The sequence below is a fragment of the Gasterosteus aculeatus genome, chromosome 20 (assembly GCF_964276395.1).
Source record: "Gasterosteus aculeatus chromosome 20, fGasAcu3.hap1.1, whole genome shotgun sequence".
Classification (NCBI taxonomy): domain Eukaryota; kingdom Metazoa; phylum Chordata; class Actinopteri; order Perciformes; family Gasterosteidae; genus Gasterosteus; species Gasterosteus aculeatus.
This window is the reverse complement of record NC_135707.1, coordinates 14,443,928-14,465,156: the sequence shown is the minus strand read 5'-3', so window position 1 is coordinate 14,465,156 and position 21,229 is coordinate 14,443,928. Positions and strand designations below refer to the sequence as shown.

Genomic DNA, 21,229 nt, shown 5'->3' with positions numbered 1-21,229 from the left:
CAGAGCTGGCAGCATCCAATGCTTTAACTGTCGGGCAGCCAACCCTCTCCACCCCACAACAAACAGAAAGCTGGGATCTCACTGGTTGAGCTGTGGCCCCTCGGGGCTGTGAAGTAGTGCTGTTGCTGCTCTCAGAGTCGGTGTAGTGAAACAAAAGGCTTAATAAGAGGTTTTCATTATATAGAAACTTCTTTAAGATGACAGATTTGACCACATTTATTAACATAAAGTTGCAACCATTTTTTTTCCAGAAAAGAAAAACTTAACCTTTCAAATATATATTTATTTTCATATTCCTTTATACAAACACCTTTTTCTTTTTCAAAAAAATAAACTGTTGAAATGGGTGAATCAGTCAACGTGCAGTCGTACATGTGGGTAAAGCTGATGATTGGATGTAAAACGACAATGAAAGCTTTGCTCAAGTATTCGTCTCTCGTTCAATCGGTCCCGATCCCCATCACCTGAGTTGTACGGGAGCAGGTCGCTTTCAGCACCCTCGTCTGGCACAAGTACGGAGAAGTGTGTGCAATGATTCATTGGATTAGAAGGTTAATTATTGTAATTCTATTCTGATTTCATCCCCAGACGATTGGACTGCAGGTGCAGCGCCAAAGCAAATATATCCATCATAACAAGTCAATTAATCTCGAGGTTAAGTGCGTAAAAAATATTTTCTAAAGAGGAGGGAAAACATTTGCCACTTCCAATTTGCCCCGAGGAAATCAAACTTTTGGGGATTTTTATTTTGACCCTTGTGATCCGCTTTGCTTATGCACGTGGGGGTCAAGCAAGTGTCACCCTGGATATCAGGGCCCTTCCTCTCATTGTGGAGGAACCAAATGTTACATGTATTACTCCTTGTTATGGTTGGGTTTGGTTTGGAGACGAATGCTCCCTCAGCAACACTATTTCTTTTTTTTCTTAAGAGAGCATCCAGTCAGTTGACAACGTGCTCCTCTTTGTCCTCGTGCGTCGCGTTCAAGTGGTTGGCCATCTCTTGCGTCACGGCACCTTTGCCAATCTGATCGTTCCTCCTCTTCTCCATGATCACGTCCTCCAGGCTCTGAAACTCCAGGACGTGACTCTTCTTCTCCGAAAAGAGCAACTTCAACCTGTACGGCTGCTTTCCTATCCTGATCTCCCCTCCGATTTTAAACTCCCGTTTGCCAAACCGGCACCAGGCGGCGAAGCACTCGGAGTTCCTCCAGTAGAGCTCTCGGTCTCTGGAGCCGACGTGGTCCACCGCGTTGCGCACGATCACCTCCGGCGGGAGCGCGCGGTACCTGTAGAGGCCGTTCACTATCCGGCCTTGCTTGCCCTGGCTCACATCGGTTAAGAAGTTGTTCTTGATCTCGGCCCTGTGCATGTGCACCACCTGGAAGTCCCCCACGTACACGGCCCAGTGGGGGTACTGCCCGGTGGCCAGGAACTCCAGCAGGTCCCCCGGCCGGCACTTGTTCAGGAGACTTTCCGCAGAGTGAGTCGCGGCCGCGGGGTTCGTCTCGAAGACGCACTCGTCTCGGTAGTAAATCGCGCACGGCAGCACGTCCTCGGGGTCGAAGGGCTTCTCCTCGTGGTTGGCCACGCGGGCGTCCGGCGAAAAGCGGTCCAAGTTGTCGTCCTGGTCGTCGTCGTCGTTGGAGAAAATGTAGGAGACGCCGATGCGCGGTCCGTCGTCGTCCGGGTCGAACCCATTTGGATCAGACGTCGGCACCTCTGCGTAATTCAAATGAGTTAGTTTCTCCACCTGGTTACCCATAAGGGTGGCAGGTGGATGCTTCGGGGGGGGGTGAGATGAACACAGGAACAGGATCCACCTGCGCTACGAGAGGCGGAAGGAAGGCGCGCGGTTGCGCCGCGTCTCGACTAAACCCAAAGCCGTGAAGACGCACACCAATAATCCATCCCCGGCCGTGGATGTTCCCCAAAGAACACCGACTGCGCCGCCCTCGTCCTGTACAGGAACAGAAAATACGAGGCTCATTAAGAAAAAAAAGAATTCGAAGCACGAGCCGATCCGAAAGTTGAACGAACTATGCAGCCAATCCCAACAGGTGTGACCCGACACACCTGTTGGTTCACAGTTTCCACGCACTACTCACCGATTTAACCAGTGCTACGTCTACTTAACACACCGCCCAAGTGCTGTTTGACACCACCTTCTTCTCCACTCATGCTGCCGCGTCAGGTGTTGGTCCGCTGTACTCCGACGTGGGTCCGGTTCACCTGGAGTCCACCGCGAGAACTCTGCGGAGAGCAGACGGGCAGCTTCCTCGCGCTCCTGTCGGTTAAAAAGAAAAAGAAAAAAGAAACAACAGCCGGATGTCAGACGCTCCTTCCCGGGGTTCGGCTGCGTTTCACAGTCCGTGTGTCTGGAGGATGAACCGCCGCTGTAGTGTTGCAGTGAACAAGTGAGCCGAGACCGGAGGGCTGCGGGGAGGCGATCTCACTTAAAGGGACAGTGCGCCTTTATTTCCCCCGTTTGCGTGCTTCACACTTCAGAAACATCTCAACTAGGAGATACATAGATTATATTCTGATATATTAGGACATGTAATTATAATGCAGTAATGTCAAGGAGTTTGTCGAAGTAAAATTCTTCATTGTTGATCAATCATTCATTCATTGGAAGGATATGGTTTATTATGTTGTATGTGTTTAGTGGAGAGGATGAAAATAAAACAGAAATGCATATATGTTTTTTGTAACCTATAATACCAAGGTATGAGTTTCTGTAGAGATACATAATTAAAAACGACAACCTCAATATTAGATTACAATGAAATGGGGTTCACACACGCACACTGTGTCAACGTGATTTCAGTGCAGTGGTTTTCAAAGGGGATCATAACCATCAACAGTCCAAAACATCTGGACAATGCATCCATATCTTTGGATTAACAAAATGTGTTTTCATGTCATTCTTGAAAACAGGTGTAAGCGCCCCAAAACGTTTATAGCCTTTGGAATTATTTTCTTATTCCAAATTCAAAAATGTTATTCAGTAGCAATGCTCGCTTGACTTGAGGTTGCGTCATTAAGAAAAGAGATATACTATCAAATATATAGATTTAGTATATAAAATATGCTTTCTGCACTATTTCGTTCTGCCTAAATTAAACGTATTCTAAGTTAACAGCATAAATCTTAACTTGTCATTGTAGAAAGAACACAAAAGTTGCCAATTACCATCAACAATGTTTCTGACAGCAAGTCAACACGCTCCCTGAAGCCCAGACCGCTCAGTGAAAGTCAGCACTGCTTCTCTTTACAATGAACACCTGAGCTTTCAACCCGGTGACAACCAGCCGTTAAACATACTTCTGTGGGCTTTTGAACAGATGCATGTGAATGTCAGATCAAACAGAACAAAGCAAACGTCTATGGAGAATTGATTGGGTTGGTTGTTGCTGAATGTCTGTACAACATTGTGGTGGAGTTTCTGAGGACGTCTACAGCTCTGCCTTCTCTCCGAAGAGAGCTTAATGTCTCTGCCTGAGATGTGCGACTCTCCACAAATGGAACTGTTGTTGTTAAATTACCTGTGACTTCACATGTTGTGCAGTAAACACAATTAGCTTTGGCAGAGTGTTTATTCCAAAGGAAGGTGAGTGGAGACGTGAATGAATCAGCACTCTGGATCATTTGTTGCCAGTTAATATCTTCATGTGCTAAATGCTCTTAGCGCTGCGTGACGTACGCCTGAGCAATTAAGACGTTTTTTTGAAAATGCGTGATGTAAGGTTATTAAAAGATTAGCTTCACCTAGTTTTATCTCAACAGCCTTTTGTTTGTTTCTTCCATGAACAAAGAACCTTTACAAGGAACGGGAGCGTGATGGATGGAGAGACTTAATCACATAAGCGCAAAGTGCATTCCTGCAGATGTGTGAGAATGTTTGGTTTATGGCTCATTTGAAAAACGATTTTCTTTGAGGGAATTGATTTAGTGTCTCTAAAATCCGACTTTAGTTTTTACTTCAATTATGATATACTGTTATTTTAAGGATGATGAAGCATCACATTCAGATTTCAACATTTACAATTTGAATAGATGTTGAATGACCTGAAGACTAATCACTTTCTGTAGTAGCTCAACTCAGAGACCCTTCAATCATATCTGGAGCTGAGAGTTTATAATACAGACATGGAACATGACTTAGTTTAGCATGTAATACGTGTCCTCATGCAGACACTGCTCTCTTGTGGTTTGATCAACTTACTGCACAGTGTTAAGATAGTCTGCAGCTTTTATTTACATACAACAAGAGTACAAAAAAAGCTTAAATCACTTATTAAATTATAAATTCCAGAAAAAGGAGTTTAGGTACAAAGATCCGAAAAGAACATTTTCAATTCTCACCAACACCAGCAATATTTAGTTAACAGCTGGTTTCATCTGAATACCGATGAAAATAATTGCCTTAGAAATAAGGTGAACAACATATTCCGTCTTAAAATACAATTTCTTCATGGCACAGGTTCTTTTATGAACAATTCTGTCCCCTGAAAAGAAAACAGCACTACATGGGGTTGCTGTGTCTCTTTTGGCTCTGGATCCTTCTCCTCAGGATCTGGTCGGGAATCAGATCCGACTGTTTCACGTCTGCGTTCCCACAGCCCACCACAGGGCAGCTAGAGGGCAGACAGATCGTTTTAAAGGCTTTCTGAGCACAGAAACACAATATACACCAAGTCACACAAACGTCAGCCAGCGCAAGATAAAAACATCTCTGTGATGACGTTCAGGGAGAATGAGGATAAAGTTACAAGCACAACAGCATTTACATACAACTGAATCCCAAAACGGCCCCTCTGAGCATTGCTGCTATAAATGTGCATGTGAGGTGTGTGTGTGTGTGTGTGTGTGTGTGTGTGTGTGTGTGTGTGTGGTGACCACAGTCAAGACAATAGCATGTGTCTTCGACAACAACATAAGCCGGCACCGGGGTTTCAGAATTCCTTTAGGAGTAGCCACATTTAAATGAATTCCAACATCAAAGCAGCACAATAAAGAAGATATGAATGAAGGCAGACCGCACGCAGAGTTGTTGACTGCTGCGAAACCCGACTCAACTTCCTAACAACGAGGGAGAGCGTCTTACCGGCACTTCTTTTTCTGCTTTTGTTTGGTTTTGATGAGGCTCATTATGGCGTCTTCATCATAGTGGTGGTTACACTTCTTGTTCTTCATCGGCTTCACCATTTCCACCTTCAGCACAGAGTCCCAGCGGTTATAATCACATGAAAATGTTTGGAAACAAGAGAAATCCTTCCACTGGAATATTTAAATTGGTAAAGTAACAGAGTAGCCGGCTGGAGTGGTCTACCTGTGTGAGTGGGCAGGTGAAGTTGACTTGGCTCTGCGTGACACGGATGTCTTCATCCTCCTCTGTGGTCTCCGCTGACTCTTGGTTGGCTGAAAACACACACGTTGTTGACAGTGAGCTTCCAAATATCCACTCACAGCTATAAGTGATGTACTGGATCCATGGCAAGGTGGCAGGAGATAGATTTGGCTGAAACTATATTTATGGAATGAAGAAACATATCCCACCTAAGTGGTAATAAATTCAGGGCAGATTCGGAATCCAATCAAATGCTAAACACACACACACACTTTACCTCCAATCACAGGCTCTTACTTTGGTGTAAGACGTATACATTTCCAGTAGCACACATAACCTAAAAGATGTATGTATGCGTGTAAGACAAACACACACAAACATCCCATCTGCTCACGCAGGCACAGATATCCAACACACCCAGACACACACATGAAGCAATCCCCCCCCCCCATTATTTCCATAGGACACTTGGTGATTGGGCCCTCTTTCAGTGAACAAACATGATGGTTAATGGGTCAGGGCTTCACAGAACTCAGAACAATATGTTGACACTATATTTATCTCATATAATCAGACATGGCAAAGTATGTTTTCTCCCACAATGGAACTATTGGGAATAAGCCAGACGGGGGAAATCACATTGTTATAGACAACCTCAGCATTTGGCCTTGTTTCAGTCTGGCTATGTTTATAATAAGCGGTATAATAAGAACAACAATTAAAAAGCCGGAAAACTACAGCTACAGGGGGACAGGAAAAGTTCATTAATCAACAGTGAACAAAGGGATTTGTACGTTAAGATTTCACTTAATGCAAAATAAAAAAAGGACATATACCAAGATTTCCCTCTGCTTAGCTGAGAAATCCTCATGTCAGCGCGGCTATGATCAGTCTGATATTCGCTGCATACATGCAGGTTATGTCTCCTATCGTTCCGGGCCGTACCTTGGTTGACAGAGTTCTTGATGCTTTCCTTGAAGGCCACTACCTTCTGGTGATTGTGCAGCTCGGCGTCAGAGAGTGTGGCCAGTTTCTCTGTGAACTGCTCCCTCACTTTGGCAGACAGGTCGACCATGGTCTCAGGCTGCTGTGTGCTGACCTACAGAAACCAGATTACAATTAGTTGACTTCAGTGTTTTCCCTGACATCTAAAACTAAAACCCTGACATTAAGAACCTGCCACTCGAAAGCAACCTGCATGGACACGGTGCAGCCAGAGCTCGTCTATGTGCACTTTTCGTACATCCGGACCCTCATCCCAGTAATGGATCTCGAAGCTGAGCCTTTAATTTAATATAATGGGAAAGCTTGTTTTCCATTTATGTGTTTAGAGGCTCAGTGTGTCTCACCTCTGCAGTGACTTGTTGCACAATGTCAACAAAGCAGTTTATTTCTCTGTCCAGTTTGGCACACTCCAGAACCATGGCCTCAATCTCCTTGATGCCTGCAATCCCCCCTTCATCTGTAACAACAGATCATTTACTAGAAACGTGGCATCAGTACGCGTGTATTAGCAACAGGTTTATCAAACGTGGATATACTTTAGAAGATTGGCACATGCAAATGTGCTATAATACAGGTTTATTATTATTGATTGATGCATTAACATGTGTCGTAGCTGGTCCACGGGAAGGTAAATGTAACTACTTACAACAGTTGGTTTGATCTATACTGATGCATCCCATCGTCTAACCTCATTATGGGTTGCGTTTGTAAATGTAACGTCAGTGGGTTCAAAATTACATGAACTTCATCTGAAACTGTTATGGGGCAGTTAGCATCAAATGGAATGGTAACGTAACGTTAAGTAACGTACACTTTCTCAAAAGTACGGTCACTTTATGTACTTTTCATTTGCACGGCTGGAAACAAAGTTAATCAATCAAAAATACATGTTGGGGGTCAGTAGGCCATTATTAACGTTAAGGTAAACTCATGCGACCGTGTGTGATCGTTACCCTGCGCCTCCGCCAGGTCCAAAGCAACATCTGTCACTATCTCCATTCCTGTCCCGATGTCGGCCTGACATAACTTCAGATTAGACAGCGCTCCGTGAACGCCGCTAAGAGACATCGACACGTTTTGTCCACCGAGACAACGGACGAACTACTGGCAACCCAAAGTTAAGCTACGTTACGTTAGCCTAGCTTGCTAACGTTTACGTTACGTCCCTGCTTCCGGTCTGCTAAACCTAGCTAGCAGACGTTAATTGACGAGCTAACCGCTACGTCCTGAATGAATGTAAAGTAACGATGTCTTCTTGGTGACAGTTTGTGTTACAATAGCTTCTTGCAAAAGATAACTAAAAGGGGGAATGCATGAAAAACAACCCCGCGAAAAACGACAACAGAAGCTAACGCTAAGACCTGACTTCAAAGCTCGTTGTCCTTTTCAAAATAAAAGCCTTGACCAAACGAAAGAGAAACAACACAATACATAATGAACAGTCGTATTTATTACTAATATTACATTATTTAGAAATGGCACAACATGATGATACAAACGTAGGCTATTTAAAATGTGTAGATATGGTAAATTATATATATATATATATATATATATTACACACACAACACACACACACACACACACTATATTATAAGTGCATTAAGACATTAATGGTCAATGAAATCAAGTAATCATGTAAGCAAACCATCTTTTTTTATGGTAAACATTGAAGCACAGTCTGTACATAATTAAATGAATAAAGACATAACTTTGTTTTGCTGCTTCACTTTTAGGGTCAAAATATTGTCCATGCCGGCTCAGTCACACTGTGATGGCTTACTGGCACACATGACGCAATTGTTAATGTTATTAGTAACACACCTATGCTTTTCCTAATGTGACAAGTCAAAATGTCTGCCCTGTAAAAAAAAAAGAACTATGGCAACAAAAGCAAAATGATGAAACGCTTCTTCCAGATCTTCACAGTATTGTTCTGAACTCATCAAAAATGAAACTGGGCACATGGGCTTCGGCCACCTTAAGAATACAGAAAAGAAGTAGAATGTTACTGTCCTACAGTACGTAAAAATGCTCAAAACACGTCTACTCTTATTCAGGGCACGGTGCTTAATACTAAACTGTTCCTCACAGCTTAAAGGTATTACACAGTACAATATAAAAATACATCTGTTAAACATTATAAAGGGTAGAATCATCAGAAATCAAAGCTACCCCCTGTTGATGTTAATTGATGTAATTTAACACATTTTGACAACCCTACTAGACATAGTACAGTCAAAGTTGGCCTACCTTGCGGGACAGTTTGGTGTACTTCACATAGTCTTCCAGGAACATCAGAGCTCCCACCACATCAGAAGGCATGTCAGGAATCTTTTGACTAAGGGGTCAAATGCAAACTCGAACGTGAGTTTCATAAAGCCATAACAGGATGAGATTTCTTAAAAGTAAAAAGTATGATCAAGCAAACAGAAGCAATGTTTTAAACCACCCACAGAAACAAATTCTGTCAAGTCTGTTTTGTTACCTGGTGCACTGCTCCATGATTGAGCGGATGAACTGTCCAATGAGGGACAAGAACTGTTGTGTGTATCTTGAGTGAAACTGCTTGAGCAGGGTGAGCATGCCGAGCACCAGCGGAGGCCAGTCAACGGGATCCGTGGCTTTTTTGCAGGTCATTCCTGGGAAGAATTGAGAGGACATTTACATGATTTAGGGTTACCAAGTCTGGCCTTCAGACTGTAAAATGCACCACACCATTTATTTACTATTATAACAAGAAGAAAATAAACGTGCCTTGGTTTTTGTTGTACTGAAGTTTAGGCAGCTGAGCGATGACAAACAGGAAGTTGATGATGGGAAAGTACGGCAGGCGCTTTGTGGTGATGTAGATCTGTGAGAAACACAGATGGAGGGAAGATGGTCAGAGCACTTTCTAAAAAAAAGAACTATAATTATTTGTGGAACATTAATAACATCGTTTGGGAACCAACACCCGTCATCTGCACACCTTGTTGAGTGGGTTGTGAATGCCGGCGGCCTCCAGGTGGGCAGTGATATCGTACAGAAGAGTGTTGTCCTCTTTGGGGTAAGGCAGGGATGGATCCTGGTAGTGGGCTTCAATGTCGGCCAGCAGAGACCTGGAAAAGGAACAGTAACAGTTGATGTAGGATAGATGAAGGTATTCAACACATGTAGTAGTACTTCTGCTTACATTCATGTTTTTTTGTCTTAAATCTAACAGTTATTGATATACTACTAGTACTTTGCATAAAAATGGTTGGAATAAAGTTGTGAGACTGACTTGTTGAGGTTTTCCAGGGCAGCAGCCAGGTGTTTGGAGTCAAACTTGCAGGAGTAGTTTAGCTCATTAGCAATCTGCTGTCTGAGAATCTGCATCTGACCAACCTACAAGAAAGCAACATTTGCATATGGAGTGGCATGAAAATACGGGATGAACATGTAAATGAGAGAAATAAATAAGTAATTTCTATCCACACCATTAGGGAATACCATGGCCCAGTACCTTCATGATGGCCTCCAGGTATGCACCCCAGATCTTCTGGGTTTTGGCCACAGCGTTAGCGTACACTTTGCTGCTATTACCTGTTGCACAAAAAAAAAAAAATCTCCTTAAAAGGGAAAACGATGCTGGCCTGTTGAAGGATTTCATAAGCGAATACCTACCCACAATACCCTGGATTGGGTTGACAGCACCCAGCATGGCTTTGAAAACATCCACCACAGCTTTGTCCTTCAGGATTGTCCTCTGAATCCATATCAGGAAGTTCTAATGGGAGAAACACGTTGTTAGCCTTGCAAAGATATTCAGGTACTGTATGCTTAGTGAATACATTGAAAAAGCCCATACAGACCTGGATTCATTCATTTCTTTGTCACCAATGACAGCCTTTGGTTAGCTTTGTTGCACAGCCTGAATATATCCTCATATGCTAATTACCTGAAGTTCCTTGACGATCATGAAGCAGAGCAGGCGGTCTAGTCCATTGAGGCCAAAAGTACCCAGAGTGTTCTGGATCTCAGAGAACAGCCTGTTGTTCGTAACCTCGTGGTGGCTCCTCAGGTCGTACCAGGTGTTCATCTGTTCGATGTAGCACGTAACCCTGTGGAAAGGATCGCCGTTTAGTGAGTTCGCACATACATCTACAGTTATTCTTCTAATATTTGAGGAGACTAACTTGGGATCCGTGATGCGGAGGATCTCTCTGCACAGACGCCCGATGAAGGTGGCAGACTCATCCACGGAGGGAAACTTTGGGATGGGAATGTGGGTGGACTGGTGCACACTCTGCCAGTCCTGGATCTGATTGGAAGCGAGGACAGAGCCGATGAATCGACTCCCCGTTCCTTATTGACTATTGATGCACTGGCCAGAAACCCGCACAGAGCATGCTAGTGTGTGGAGCCTGACCTTGGTCCTGAGGAAGCTGTTGCATTCCTGCTCCACGTTGTAGTTGATGATACGGGACACTTCCTCCTGCCAGATTTTAAGGCCGTAGATGCTGACGTAGTCCTGGATGTACTCAAACGACCTGTAGAACCCATCCATGGTGGCCCCCATTTCCTTCAGCTTGGGCATCAGCTCACTAGACTGAGAGTGTGGAAGATTCTTGTTTAGTCTCATCGTTTTCATTTTTCACTGCTGGTGTCCTTCGAGGGGTCAAGGACACAGGGTCGTAAAGAAAGTACATAACACTGAGCCAATAAAAAGATGTAAAATGTAACTGCTAACTGTGATTTTTTTTGGCTGCTGTCCTTGAGAAACCTCTTCGGTTCTATGAATAATTCATTGACTTGAAAATAAATGGCAAAATCTGGGTAGCCCACTGTAAAATATGTATAAGTATTGAAGAGAACAACAAGTGGCAGATCTGAAGACTGACCTTAGCCTTGAGGTTGAAGATCAATCCTTTGTGGAGAGCATAAGCCACCCTCTTCACCAGCTCCTTCCTGATGCCGTCCTCTAGAAGCTGCTTGGGATCCACCTGTGTGTTGGTAAAGTACAATTCACCAGTGACCTCTCATTCAACTGCACTGCGGCTGACGTAGCGACCATATCTGCGCATGCTGTAACCAAAACTAATTTCATTTTACGGTTTTATCATAATGCTAAGTCCAAATAACTGCATCGCATCATCCACCTTAATGATCCCGACCAGAGTCGTCTTCATCATCAGGATCCCCTCGGTGAAAATGGAGATGTCATGCGTGAGTTTTGCCACCTGCAATCAGAAGAATTAGAAGGACGGAGAGAATCCAGTTGATTAAGTAAGTACGACCTGCCAGAGTATTAGAATGAGCTCAGAATGCTCTACTTCAACTTGTACGTGGAGAGATGAATGCCAGCAGACAGTGTACCTAGCCCGCTTAAATAGAAATGTTCCATGTTGTTTCATTTTAATTTAGAAACTCTACTGAAATCTTCAACTATAATAATCATGTTTGATTTTCTTGGCATATGACAAAATTGTAAAATTGTAAACATCAGTCTAACACAATTAAAATGAATGAGGTTGAAGTAAAACTCGAAGATTTTTTTCTGATTTGTGTTCACATCAAAAGCTTCTAGTTTGATAAAGCTGAGAATTACAACAGCCCCAATGTTGAATCTTTGGTGCTAATCTAATATTCAAGTAAGCTTTTTCATGACTTCAATGACATTGTGAAGCACACTCCAGGAGCCAAAGGCACATTGTCAAGTCAACAGCTGCTTTACTTCATAGCGAGCCCCGAGCTGGGCGTAGTCCTTTAGCTTGTCCTTGTCTAGCCGTGTGGGAACCTCCATGATGTCATGGATCTGAAGCTTGATGATCTTGGCCAAAGAGGTAAACATGCTCTCTGGAATAATCTGCAGCACCTGGAAACAACAAGATAAAACAACCAAAGTGAGCACCGGCTAATCTATAACCTCATACCTCTGAGGAGTGCCTTCAAGTGAGAAGAGTCGAGACTGGGCTTCAAAAGCAGATGGCGCACGGTGCTGTGGATGAGAAATCTTGTGGGAACCAATCGTCTATCATAAACTAACATAGGTTATGGTCGACTGAACCAGAAGTTAATCGCGTAGACGTCCACTAAATTGCTGTTTTGGGACAAGATTTGCCAAAACCAGATGCTAGTAGAAACATTAGTCATGCAGGTGTTTCTGCAGCCATCACAATCATTTACAGCATGCAGAGGCCAGAAATCGTTATGAAACAGTTCATTTGTACTCGCCAAAGGCTGACCTCCTCCCTGCAAAAACCTTAACACGCAAGAGCTTCCTTTGTGGGATCATTGGTGGGAACAGGGCTTTATTTCACTGTACCTTTCTGACATAAGCTACCAACTCTCCAGAGTAGAACTGTGAAACACTCAGCAGGTCAGCGCTGTTGGCCTGGTTGATCCGCAGCAACGGGAGGTCCAAAGCAGAGGCCAGCTGGTCACACACACGCACAAACAAAAGGGCATTATTTGAATTTATTTTCTGTTTGCTGGTGCACTTTATTTATATTTAACTGTAATTTTTAATTTAGGTTCCTGTTGCACTATGTTGTCTTATCTGTGTTGTCTATTGTCCTACTGTCTGATGTTATGCACCAACCACCAAGTCAAATTCCTTGTATGTCTGACATATTTTGGTAATAAATGTTCCTGATTCCGGAGTTGTCTTAGCGTGAGCATGTGCAAATGAGCCTGACCTTCAGAAATGTGGCTCTCAGTTTGGTGACCATGGACGGGTTGACTCGAATGCTCTCCTGCATAATCAATGTGAAGCTGCCAATGAAACATGCGGCAGAAAAGAAACAGGTGAATTGTTCCGAAGATAAAAAAATGCAACACGGTGTTCTTCTTTACGGTTCATTTAGGAAGGTGAGCAGACGGATTCATTGTCTTTGACTGACGATGTGATGGACACATCCGTTACAACCTGTATGTTGTTGAGGAGCTTTTAACTGAACTGCTTAGACATACCTGTCAATTATCTGCCATGCGTAGGACAGGTCTCCAACTATCTGCATAGTAATGAGGACTTCTTCTTTGATATTGATGGTGCGGATCATTTGGTGCAGAAACTTCCTGGTGTCAGCCAGGAACTGACAAACCTGTAGGTTTGACTCCAACTGGTGGAACTCCTGGACCTGAGGACCAGACAAACATCACTGCAGTCACACATCTGCTTCCGAGGGTTGGAGGCACTCAGCTGGAAATCTGATATTTGGGCGGTTAAAAGAAATATTTCTCCATTGGTGTTCAATGTGTGGCTTGTGGTTACAACGTGGTGCTGGCTCACAAGCAGGACTGGATTATTGATGGCAATAAGCATAAACATAACAATGTTTACATTTTCAAATTTTCAAATTAGGGCATTACAATCCACCCTGCCAAGAGTTATATTATGTAAATGCTATTTATATGCGTTTCATCTCATACGTTAGCTGATGCTTTTTATCCAAAGCGACTTACATTGCATTTTTAACCCATGGTTTTACATTTTGCCACCTTTACTATCGTTTGCATTCATCGCTGTTTTAAAAATTATTCACATAATGTTATCAAATTCAAAATACAAGGTTAAAAGACTTCAATGACTTTTCAGTTGACGATAAGCACTATCAGCATTATGTTAACCTGTGACGCCAGAGTGAAAGCTCTTTATCTCGCTCACCTCAACGAGAGCCTGTATGAGCTGAACCGTCTTCCTCCCGGCAGCCGTGGAGTCCTCATAGTTTAAAGACTCAATCTGCTTGGAGATTTCTCTGAACCAGGCCTGCAAGTTTTCTGTGAGCGGGAACACAGGTGTGTGGCGCAAGAGAGAGACAATGGGTGGTAAAAAAAAAAGGAAAATGAAAGAAGTCTCTAAAAGAGCTAGAGTCACAACAACAGAAGTATGACTGATGCAAATTGAATCCGCCTGTCCCCCCCCTGTGTGTGTGTGTGTGTGTGTGTGTTTCCCTGCCTCGACATTTTTCTCTTCACAGCTTCAAGCTTTGACTGATTTAAGCATTTGTGTTCCGACACTGAAACAATCCAGTCAGAGCAGAGTTTTAGTGGGTACTAAACCTTATGCATCCTGAGTGAGTGAAACTCACCATTTTTCTCCACCCTGGTAAGAGGTTTGACGCCGGAAAAGACTTCAGCCAGCTCGGTCATTCTCTCCGAGCCCTCCTTCTGGAAGCTCTCCCATTTGATCTGCTTCTCCGACAGCATCTGCTTGAACATCTGGAAGAGGGACAGCACAGACGCTCAGCCGATGTGAAGGGATTAGTCAGATGAGGTGTGTAATGAGAACATTACATTTGTGTCCTCTCCTAATGATGGACTGGCTGGCCATATGTTTTCTATGATAATAGACAACAGAGGAGAGACAAACGCAGTTGGAGCGGAGTTCTTCTGCATTTCATTTCACAGCATCTCTCTGCCGGGGAAAGGAGACGGACTCGCAGTGTTTTACAGCAGTTTGAAACCACAATGAGTAGGATCTGTGGATGCAGATTTAAAGTTGCCCCCCCCCCCTCCACCCCCCCCTCCCTACGAGGGCCGCGGTGAAAGTCAGCTCCAGATTCTCTCCAAGGACCCGCTTTGTCCCCTCGGCGCATCACCTATTTCTGTTTTGCTTTTGTTGCCGCTGCGTCCCTCCTCTTGAGTGCTTACAATCTGTCACCTGTTCATGTTTTTCTTCTAAGAACGTCCTACTCGTCGTGCCTTCAACAAAGGAGGATGGACACGGGGTCGTTTCACCTCTTCAATACAATTAGTGACAATTTGCTCCCGGTTGCTTAATTTTTCCCCATCATCATTCCCCATTGGAGAGACGCTTACCTCTTTGAGGGTGAACTCAAACTGAGCAGTGTCCAGCAGCAGCTGGAACAGCGCCTTGGCCTTGTACTTGGAGTCGTTGAGAACCTGGTCTTTGATCTGACGCAGTCGCTTGTTGTTCTGGTCATAGGCTGTAAGAGAATAATTTATTTTAGTAAACTAATTTTCAATTAGAGGCCTATTTTTATAAAGATCTTATGGTCACGAAGTCCGGACAAAGTGCTGTACGAATACATATACATGTTCTACTCTGGGCAACATTATGGTCCTGAAGGAAAAATCTGCCCGACATTCTCACCGGACTCTGCCGAGTGCAGCATCAGCCAGCGGATAGTGACATTGCAGTCCCTCAGGCAGTTGAGTAGCTTGGGAATGTTGTCCAGGATGATCTCCTCCCTGAGGAAACCTTCTTTTAGCAGCTGCTGCACTTGCGGCCTCAGGCTCTCCATGCTAGCTGCATATCGAGAGGCCTAATCACACAGCAATGATGGGGACATATGCTTAAAATCGGTCATCTTGGATGATAAAATAATCACTCATTCACTGCTACAAGAGGCCTTTAGGAAGCGTGGCAACATCTGCAGAGGATTATGTGGATCCCTCCTGTTCTTCCTGCTGCTGCTGCTATACAGAGTTCTTTAAGACTCTTTGAGCGATGCTGAAGGCTGTGCGACATATAAGCCGATCTACTTTCTGAATACCTGCTCTTTGATGTTGGCAGAGTCAAGGGTGTAGTTGAGAGCAGTCTTGGCTGCTTTGTATGGTTCCCAGGCCTCCACAAGGTTCACCGTGATCCCCATGTAGATACTGATAACCTGAGGAGACACAGCACTTCAATACAATCCGCACATGGCACAGGCATGGCTCCTCCACTGGCATGACATCGGCGCGGGTTAGTGCAGTGCGCAATCCGACCAAGGACCAACTGTCTCACCCAGTTGTCAGGGAAGTACTTGTCCACTATCTCCCTCATCTTGGCCTGCTGGGTGTGCAGTATAGAGGGGCTGAAGTAGAGGCACACATAGAGCATGGCTGCCTGGTTGGCCAGCGCTGTGCTCCGATGCTCCGGTAGAGGGTACGCAGACACCTGATGGACAGGGAGGGAAAAGTGCTTCTACTTTAGACGTTTCACACGATCTAAAACACAAAGTTTCTAAAACACTTCTATCAGTCTTATAAAAAAAAAGTTGACTCAAATTTTACAAAAACATAACTTTAATTTGGAATTTCCAAATAAAAATGTATTTATTTAATTTGATCAAAAGTTGCAAATGATGCTGGGCCAAATGTTCCTCACTTGGTTGTATATGTCGTCCGAGCGCAGCCTCCCGATCACCATGCTAGTAAAGGTGGAACTGACGGGGACTCTCTGGAAGTAGCTCTCCGGGTAGTTGGCCGGCCGTTTGGCAGCAGGCTGACTGGAGTAGCCGGTGCTGCGCAGGAGCTTGCAGATGTCATCCAGGTTGGAGTCGCCCGAAGAGCGGGCAGCGCTGAAGAAGGTGTGAAAACAGATTTTAAAAACTTTAAACGACTTAACATTTGGACGGAGCCAATCGAGGAAAAAAGTTCCATGCCACTCGTTATCAATTTTAAAATTCAAATTGCAATTTTGTGTGTATCTTCTGCACACCCAGCACCGCGGTTACTTTAATGGACATTTAGTAGTTATAATTACAAAGAAATAAAGACATTTTGGGACGTAAGATAATGGCTGAAAACAGAGCAAAAAGGAAATACCATTTCAATGATATAAAGAGTTGATTTTAAACTGGGAGGCAGAGATCAGGCACCATCTATGTTCATGCTGCCTGATATTTTAAGCAAATCTACGTGTGGGTCATGTAAAGTGACTCAACTTTGCCTCACAGCAAGAAAGTGAATTGAGCCGCCACCGAGGCAATGTTGTGAATACGTGTGTGTGTGTGTGTGTCAAAAGCGTACCTGTATCTATAGTAGGAAACAAGCATCCTCTCTCTGACCTCTCCTTCGATCTTTTGGTCAATAACCAGCAACATGACTCCATAAAGATAGAGAGCCTCACACTGGGAGGAGAAAAACACAGATGAACTCACCACAGATATCTGCAACATGAAAGCTTGTTCCTGCAATGTTAAAACAATTTAAAACTAATTTGAATATGTGTTACTTACTAAAAGCTGTTTTCCATCCTCATTTAGAAGTACAGTCTCCAGAGTCTGCTGGATGTAAACACCCTCATGTAGGTCATCCAAATATCTAAAGGACAGGGGAAATGAAATGATAACATATTGTAATGTGGTGTTGCGAATTAAAAAGGGGGAGGAAGAGGAAGGAGGTTTGAAACAAGGTCACAGACTGTTTTTGTTGTTTATTTCGATTGGATAGCTCAAAACATTATTACTCTAAAATCTACTGAACTGAATTTGATATTAAAAAAACCCCAAGAAGATTAGTCTTGGCTTACCTGTTAAGATCCACTATATATTTGTGAACACTCTCGAAAGCCAGATAGAACCTCGACAGAATCTCAATGTTGTTCTCTCGAAACTCTTCATCCAGGTCCTGAAGCTCCGGTTTGGCTTCCAGCTTCGCCTCGTAATACTCCGGGCCCTGCAGGGGAAGCAACATCTTGAAACAGGACACGATACAAATAGTTCCTAAAAAACGTGACACGGTTAAAATTAAATGCAAAACTAGACAATTATTTCCTGAACACACAGCAGCCCTTTATAGCCAATGCGGATGGACGGGTTATTACAAATGAAAAAATATGTCTAATTGTCAAAATGTCTCTATCTAAGGCCCAGAACGCCTGGCCTGATCAAATCCATACCTTAAAGTAGCTGAAGTCACAAATGATGTCTCCATATTTCTGCTGGTCACTCTTGTCCTTCAGCCTGAAAACTGCCGGGATGAAGTCGGAGAGGCGCAAGAGCTCGGCAATGATGGCATTTCCTCTAGAAACTATCCCGAGGACGGCCTGGCCACACAGGTTGTTCTCCGCCAAGAAGTCCACCATGGCGTCCGGAGGAGGAGGAAGAGGAAGAGGAGGATGCACCAAACAGCCACCTGTGAGGAGGAAACAAGAAAGGTAGGAGGTTTGAAAACAGAAAGTAGTTTAATTCAACAGCAATTCAAGAGCTTCTCATCTCGACAGATTAGTTTCATCCGTTTCTTTGAGGTGGTTCTGGCTTGAAGTGGTTCAGGTAATAGTTTATTGCATTATTATGACTTTTGATGAGCAAACGTTAATTAATATCGCGTATATCGCTTTGCATGCCAATGAGGGTTTTCTCGCATGGAATATACCACGAAATGTGTTTCCAAGGACTTTGATGCATTAATACACGTACTCCTCGCATGTCTGTCAGTGACGTTTCAATACGGAAATGCTTCACAATACCCAAACACACGGGCAATACCCGTTTAGCTCTTAACAGACGTACTCTTTGATTAAATGGATGGACGTGAGTGAAGTTATTATATGGTCATGCTAACGCTAGCATAGCCTGCTAGCTACTTTGATTAGCCTTAAAGGTTGCTAACGACACTAGAAATACATGAAACAATGCGTACGTATCGTAGTTAAACGGAACCTTTTCTTTCTTTAATTTTCTTTTTATACAGCTAAGTGAAAAACAGGATAAAGCCCGACACAGTTGCAAGAAGACTTGCCTCTTCAGATCTTCTCTTCCGTTTACTTCCTCATGACCAACCACATGACTCCTCCGGTGGGTGTGTTTGATTCTTCTCACCCTGCGCGCCCGACGGGGGCGGTTGTATGGCCAACTCTTTGACTTCCACCACTAAAGTATATATTTTCTTATTTTTCACATCGGTGTTTTACACTCTAGTTTTATTTGCTGTCTAACACAACCCTGTCCAGGGACCCAGTTAGTGCCAAATTCATTCATTTTAATATTAAATGTAACTATATTTATATCATATCAATCCAAAAACTCATAAAATGTCATTCCTCAGACAAAATGGGTGAGTTGAGTTCAGTGGGTATTCCTTCACTCGGACAGCCAACTCCTAAAACGAGTACATACGTCACTAGATGGCGACAGAGACCCACTACAACAGTTCAGTTCCTCTCTCTGACTGCTGGGTGAGCTTCAGTGCAGAATTATGCCTCCAAGGATGCAGTGATTTGGGGAGGCCGAGGAGTGAGACTAAGCCTGGACTGGAATTAAAGCAACACATTGTGAAACCATAGAGAGACTAAGACACATAACATCTTGTATCTTTCAGTCCACCCACACAACTGTAGCGTTAAACAGCAACCGCTCATTGTTCATCTTCACCCGTGGCAAATGCGTGATGCCTGTTGCAGCAGCTCCTCTGCGTATGTTTTAATTTTGAGTTTTATTATCACTTTTTCCTTTCTGTTTTTTTTCTTCTTTTTCTTCAACGTTTTGTTTACATTGCGGTCCGGCAATGGGCCTTCCCAAAAATATCCCCTTGCAGGATCAATAAATGATCTATTTATCTACAGTGAAAATCAATCCAAATCTATCTCAATAGTGAACCTTGGTTTGTGCTGTAAGTGCTGGAGTGACCCGTCCCACTGTGTCTGACGGGGCTACAGATACTGACAGCCAGGCTTTGGTCAACCCAGAGAATAAGCTCAAGCCCCCATGTTTCCTTCAAATTCTGATTGAATTGGACTTTTATTGGCAATATGTCTGACGTGCTGGCAGGCACTTCCTTGAAGCCGTGTGAGCCGGAGGTTAATAACAGTTGTATGGGGAGAGCTGTTGGTTTGACCTGTGCGGCACAGCGAGCTTTCATCACAATCCCGAACCGGTTGATGTCTCAGTGTGCCGTGAAAGATGGTCCGTCCTCATCCTTCAACGTTCACGTGGCAAATACCTTTTGACTCCTACGGAACCGGGAGGCCGGGAGGGTGTGACATACGACACGGTGAGCTGCGTTTTACCTCCTGAATAACGGGCTTCTTATCTCGCCGTGCCACCGGAGCGCCATTATTGCAATGCATTTTATAGTGAGGGAGGACGAGGGAGAAAGACAGACGGGTGCAATTCGGATTCTCGTCTCCTCATTGACCCGACTGTCTACAAACCACACACTGGGTCTCTGTGGCCGCTGGATTTATGACCCGTTTACCATCACGCCAAGGTCACATTCTCAGCGACACCTGGGTCAGCGGTACGGGCTTCCTGGGAAGCATCAAGAGAAGCTTTCGCTAATGAGGTCTTATTTTATTAACCTTGTGGCGCCGCAGGGGGTTTTCTCTTTTCCTGATTGGTCTTAGGAGACTTTAATTAGAGAATGGCTTCCGTTGTGAAATACTGTATCGTTTGTGATGAATCAAAGGCACGCAGGTGGCAACGGTGCAATCCTATCCCAAAGAGCGATAACGCACCTCGTTTTCATTTAACCATCGACTACAGACTGACCAAATGACCCTGACGTCTGAAGCCATTAGGAGCATCGACTCACAAGGCTGGCGGCTGCTCTCTGTTGGCTCGGGTCTATTCATTAAATTGGCTGACAAATGATGATTGCCTCTTACATGTGAGCTTCTTAATGTGCTGACAAATCCTCAAGAAAGGGTGACTCTGGGGTTTGTAAACGGGAGGTGATGATCATTATTCTGCCGCTATAATCGGATGCATTAAAGTCCTGTGTGTGTGTGAAACGTACGGTAAAGATGGTGTGAATGCATTAGCGAGGTCACGCCCGTGTACATGCGTCACCTCAGGCTCTGTGTGCCCTTTTATTAGCAGCAAGCTGACTCCTTTTAGCTTGGCTAGTGATTAAAACTTCATGGCAAGAACTTTCACACCGCTGTGAACCGTGTGAGGTGATTAAAAGCCGCTCAATTTGTAGTCCAGTCCCACTGCTATTCCTCCTCATTGATCTTTTTTTTCGGGCCCTTGAAGTGAGAGCTGCAGGCGGAGGGCTCCTCTCATTGGAATACGACCGGATGCACACGCTGCCCACCTGCCTCAGCAAATATTTCCCGGGCACGTATCAAATCTAATTACCGCTAAAATTAGCTGCCATGTGAGGCTGGTGCTTAATAACGTTAACGTGATTAACTTTGTTGTGTTTCCTTTTGATATTGTTATGTGAATTTAATGAAGC

At 44.0% G+C, this 21,229-nt stretch overlaps 3 protein-coding genes across 5 annotated transcripts; all 3 read right to left on the bottom strand.

Annotated features, from left to right (window-relative positions):
* Positions 1-262: 262 nt before the first annotated feature.
* On the bottom strand, positions 263-4,111 carry lratd2b (LRAT domain containing 2b). Its single transcript, XM_040164470.2, has 2 exons — positions 2,106-4,111; positions 263-1,957 (listed from the first exon to the last, which is right to left on the bottom strand). Exon 2 carries the CDS (start codon positions 1,760-1,762, stop codon positions 941-943), a length of 822 nt encoding a protein of 273 aa, XP_040020404.1. The 5' UTR covers positions 1,763-1,957; positions 2,106-4,111; the 3' UTR covers positions 263-940.
* A 123-nt stretch (positions 4,112-4,234) lies between these two features.
* On the bottom strand, positions 4,235-7,771 carry nsmce2 (NSE2 SUMO ligase component of SMC5/6 complex). Its single transcript, XM_040164472.2, has 6 exons — positions 7,309-7,771; positions 6,700-6,812; positions 6,296-6,449; positions 5,333-5,421; positions 5,108-5,214; positions 4,235-4,637 (listed from the first exon to the last, which is right to left on the bottom strand). The coding sequence occupies exons 1-6, from the start codon at positions 7,421-7,423 to the stop codon at positions 4,526-4,528; spliced, it is 690 nt and encodes a 229-aa protein (XP_040020406.1). The 5' UTR covers positions 7,424-7,771; the 3' UTR covers positions 4,235-4,525.
* A 16-nt stretch (positions 7,772-7,787) lies between these two features.
* washc5 (WASH complex subunit 5) lies at positions 7,788-18,976 on the bottom strand. Of its 3 annotated transcripts, none has more exons than XM_040164466.2 (29): positions 18,791-18,976; positions 17,949-18,184; positions 17,580-17,725; positions 17,287-17,371; positions 17,078-17,178; positions 16,434-16,626; positions 16,071-16,223; positions 15,838-15,951; positions 15,435-15,606; positions 15,140-15,267; positions 14,410-14,539; positions 13,986-14,098; positions 13,292-13,458; positions 13,018-13,093; positions 12,645-12,755; positions 12,054-12,194; positions 11,479-11,559; positions 11,221-11,322; positions 10,749-10,928; positions 10,516-10,640; positions 10,278-10,440; positions 10,004-10,106; positions 9,843-9,922; positions 9,621-9,724; positions 9,327-9,456; positions 9,113-9,209; positions 8,844-8,997; positions 8,609-8,696; positions 7,788-8,335 (listed from the first exon to the last, which is right to left on the bottom strand). In XM_040164466.2, the coding sequence occupies exons 2-29, from the start codon at positions 18,132-18,134 to the stop codon at positions 8,279-8,281; spliced, it is 3,480 nt and encodes a 1,159-aa protein (XP_040020400.2). In that variant the 5' UTR covers positions 18,135-18,184; positions 18,791-18,976; the 3' UTR covers positions 7,788-8,278. The 3 variants fall into 3 exon arrangements, with proteins under 3 accessions (XP_040020400.2, XP_040020401.2, XP_040020402.2); XM_040164467.2 differs by having other exon boundaries at positions 18,712-18,856; XM_040164468.2 differs by having other exon boundaries at positions 18,692-18,825.
* Positions 18,977-21,229: the final 2,253 nt, after the last annotated feature.

Coding starts and splice junctions, on each gene's coding strand:
- lratd2b (XM_040164470.2), bottom strand. CDS start 1,762: ATGGGTAACCAGGTGGAGAAACTAACTCATTTGAATTACGCAGAGGTG.
- nsmce2 (XM_040164472.2), bottom strand. CDS start 7,423: ATGTCTCTTAGCGGCGTTCACGGAGCGCTGTCTAATCTGAAGTTATGT. Junction 6,450..6,699: donor TGCAACAAGTCACTGCAGAG/GTGAGACACACT, acceptor TGGTTTCTGTAG/GTCAGCACACAGCAGCCTGA. Junction 4,638..5,107: donor AAGCAGAAAAAGAAGTGCCG/GTAAGACGCTCT, acceptor TCTGCCCTCTAG/CTGCCCTGTGGTGGGCTGTG.
- washc5 (XM_040164466.2), bottom strand. CDS start 18,134: ATGGTGGACTTCTTGGCGGAGAACAACCTGTGTGGCCAGGCCGTCCTC. Junction 13,459..13,985: donor TCATACAGGCTCTCGTTGAG/GTGAGCGAGATA, acceptor TCTGGTCCTCAG/GTCCAGGAGTTCCACCAGTT. Junction 11,560..12,053: donor AGCTCGGGGCTCGCTATGAA/GTAAAGCAGCTG, acceptor TTCTGATTGCAG/GTGGCAAAACTCACGCATGA.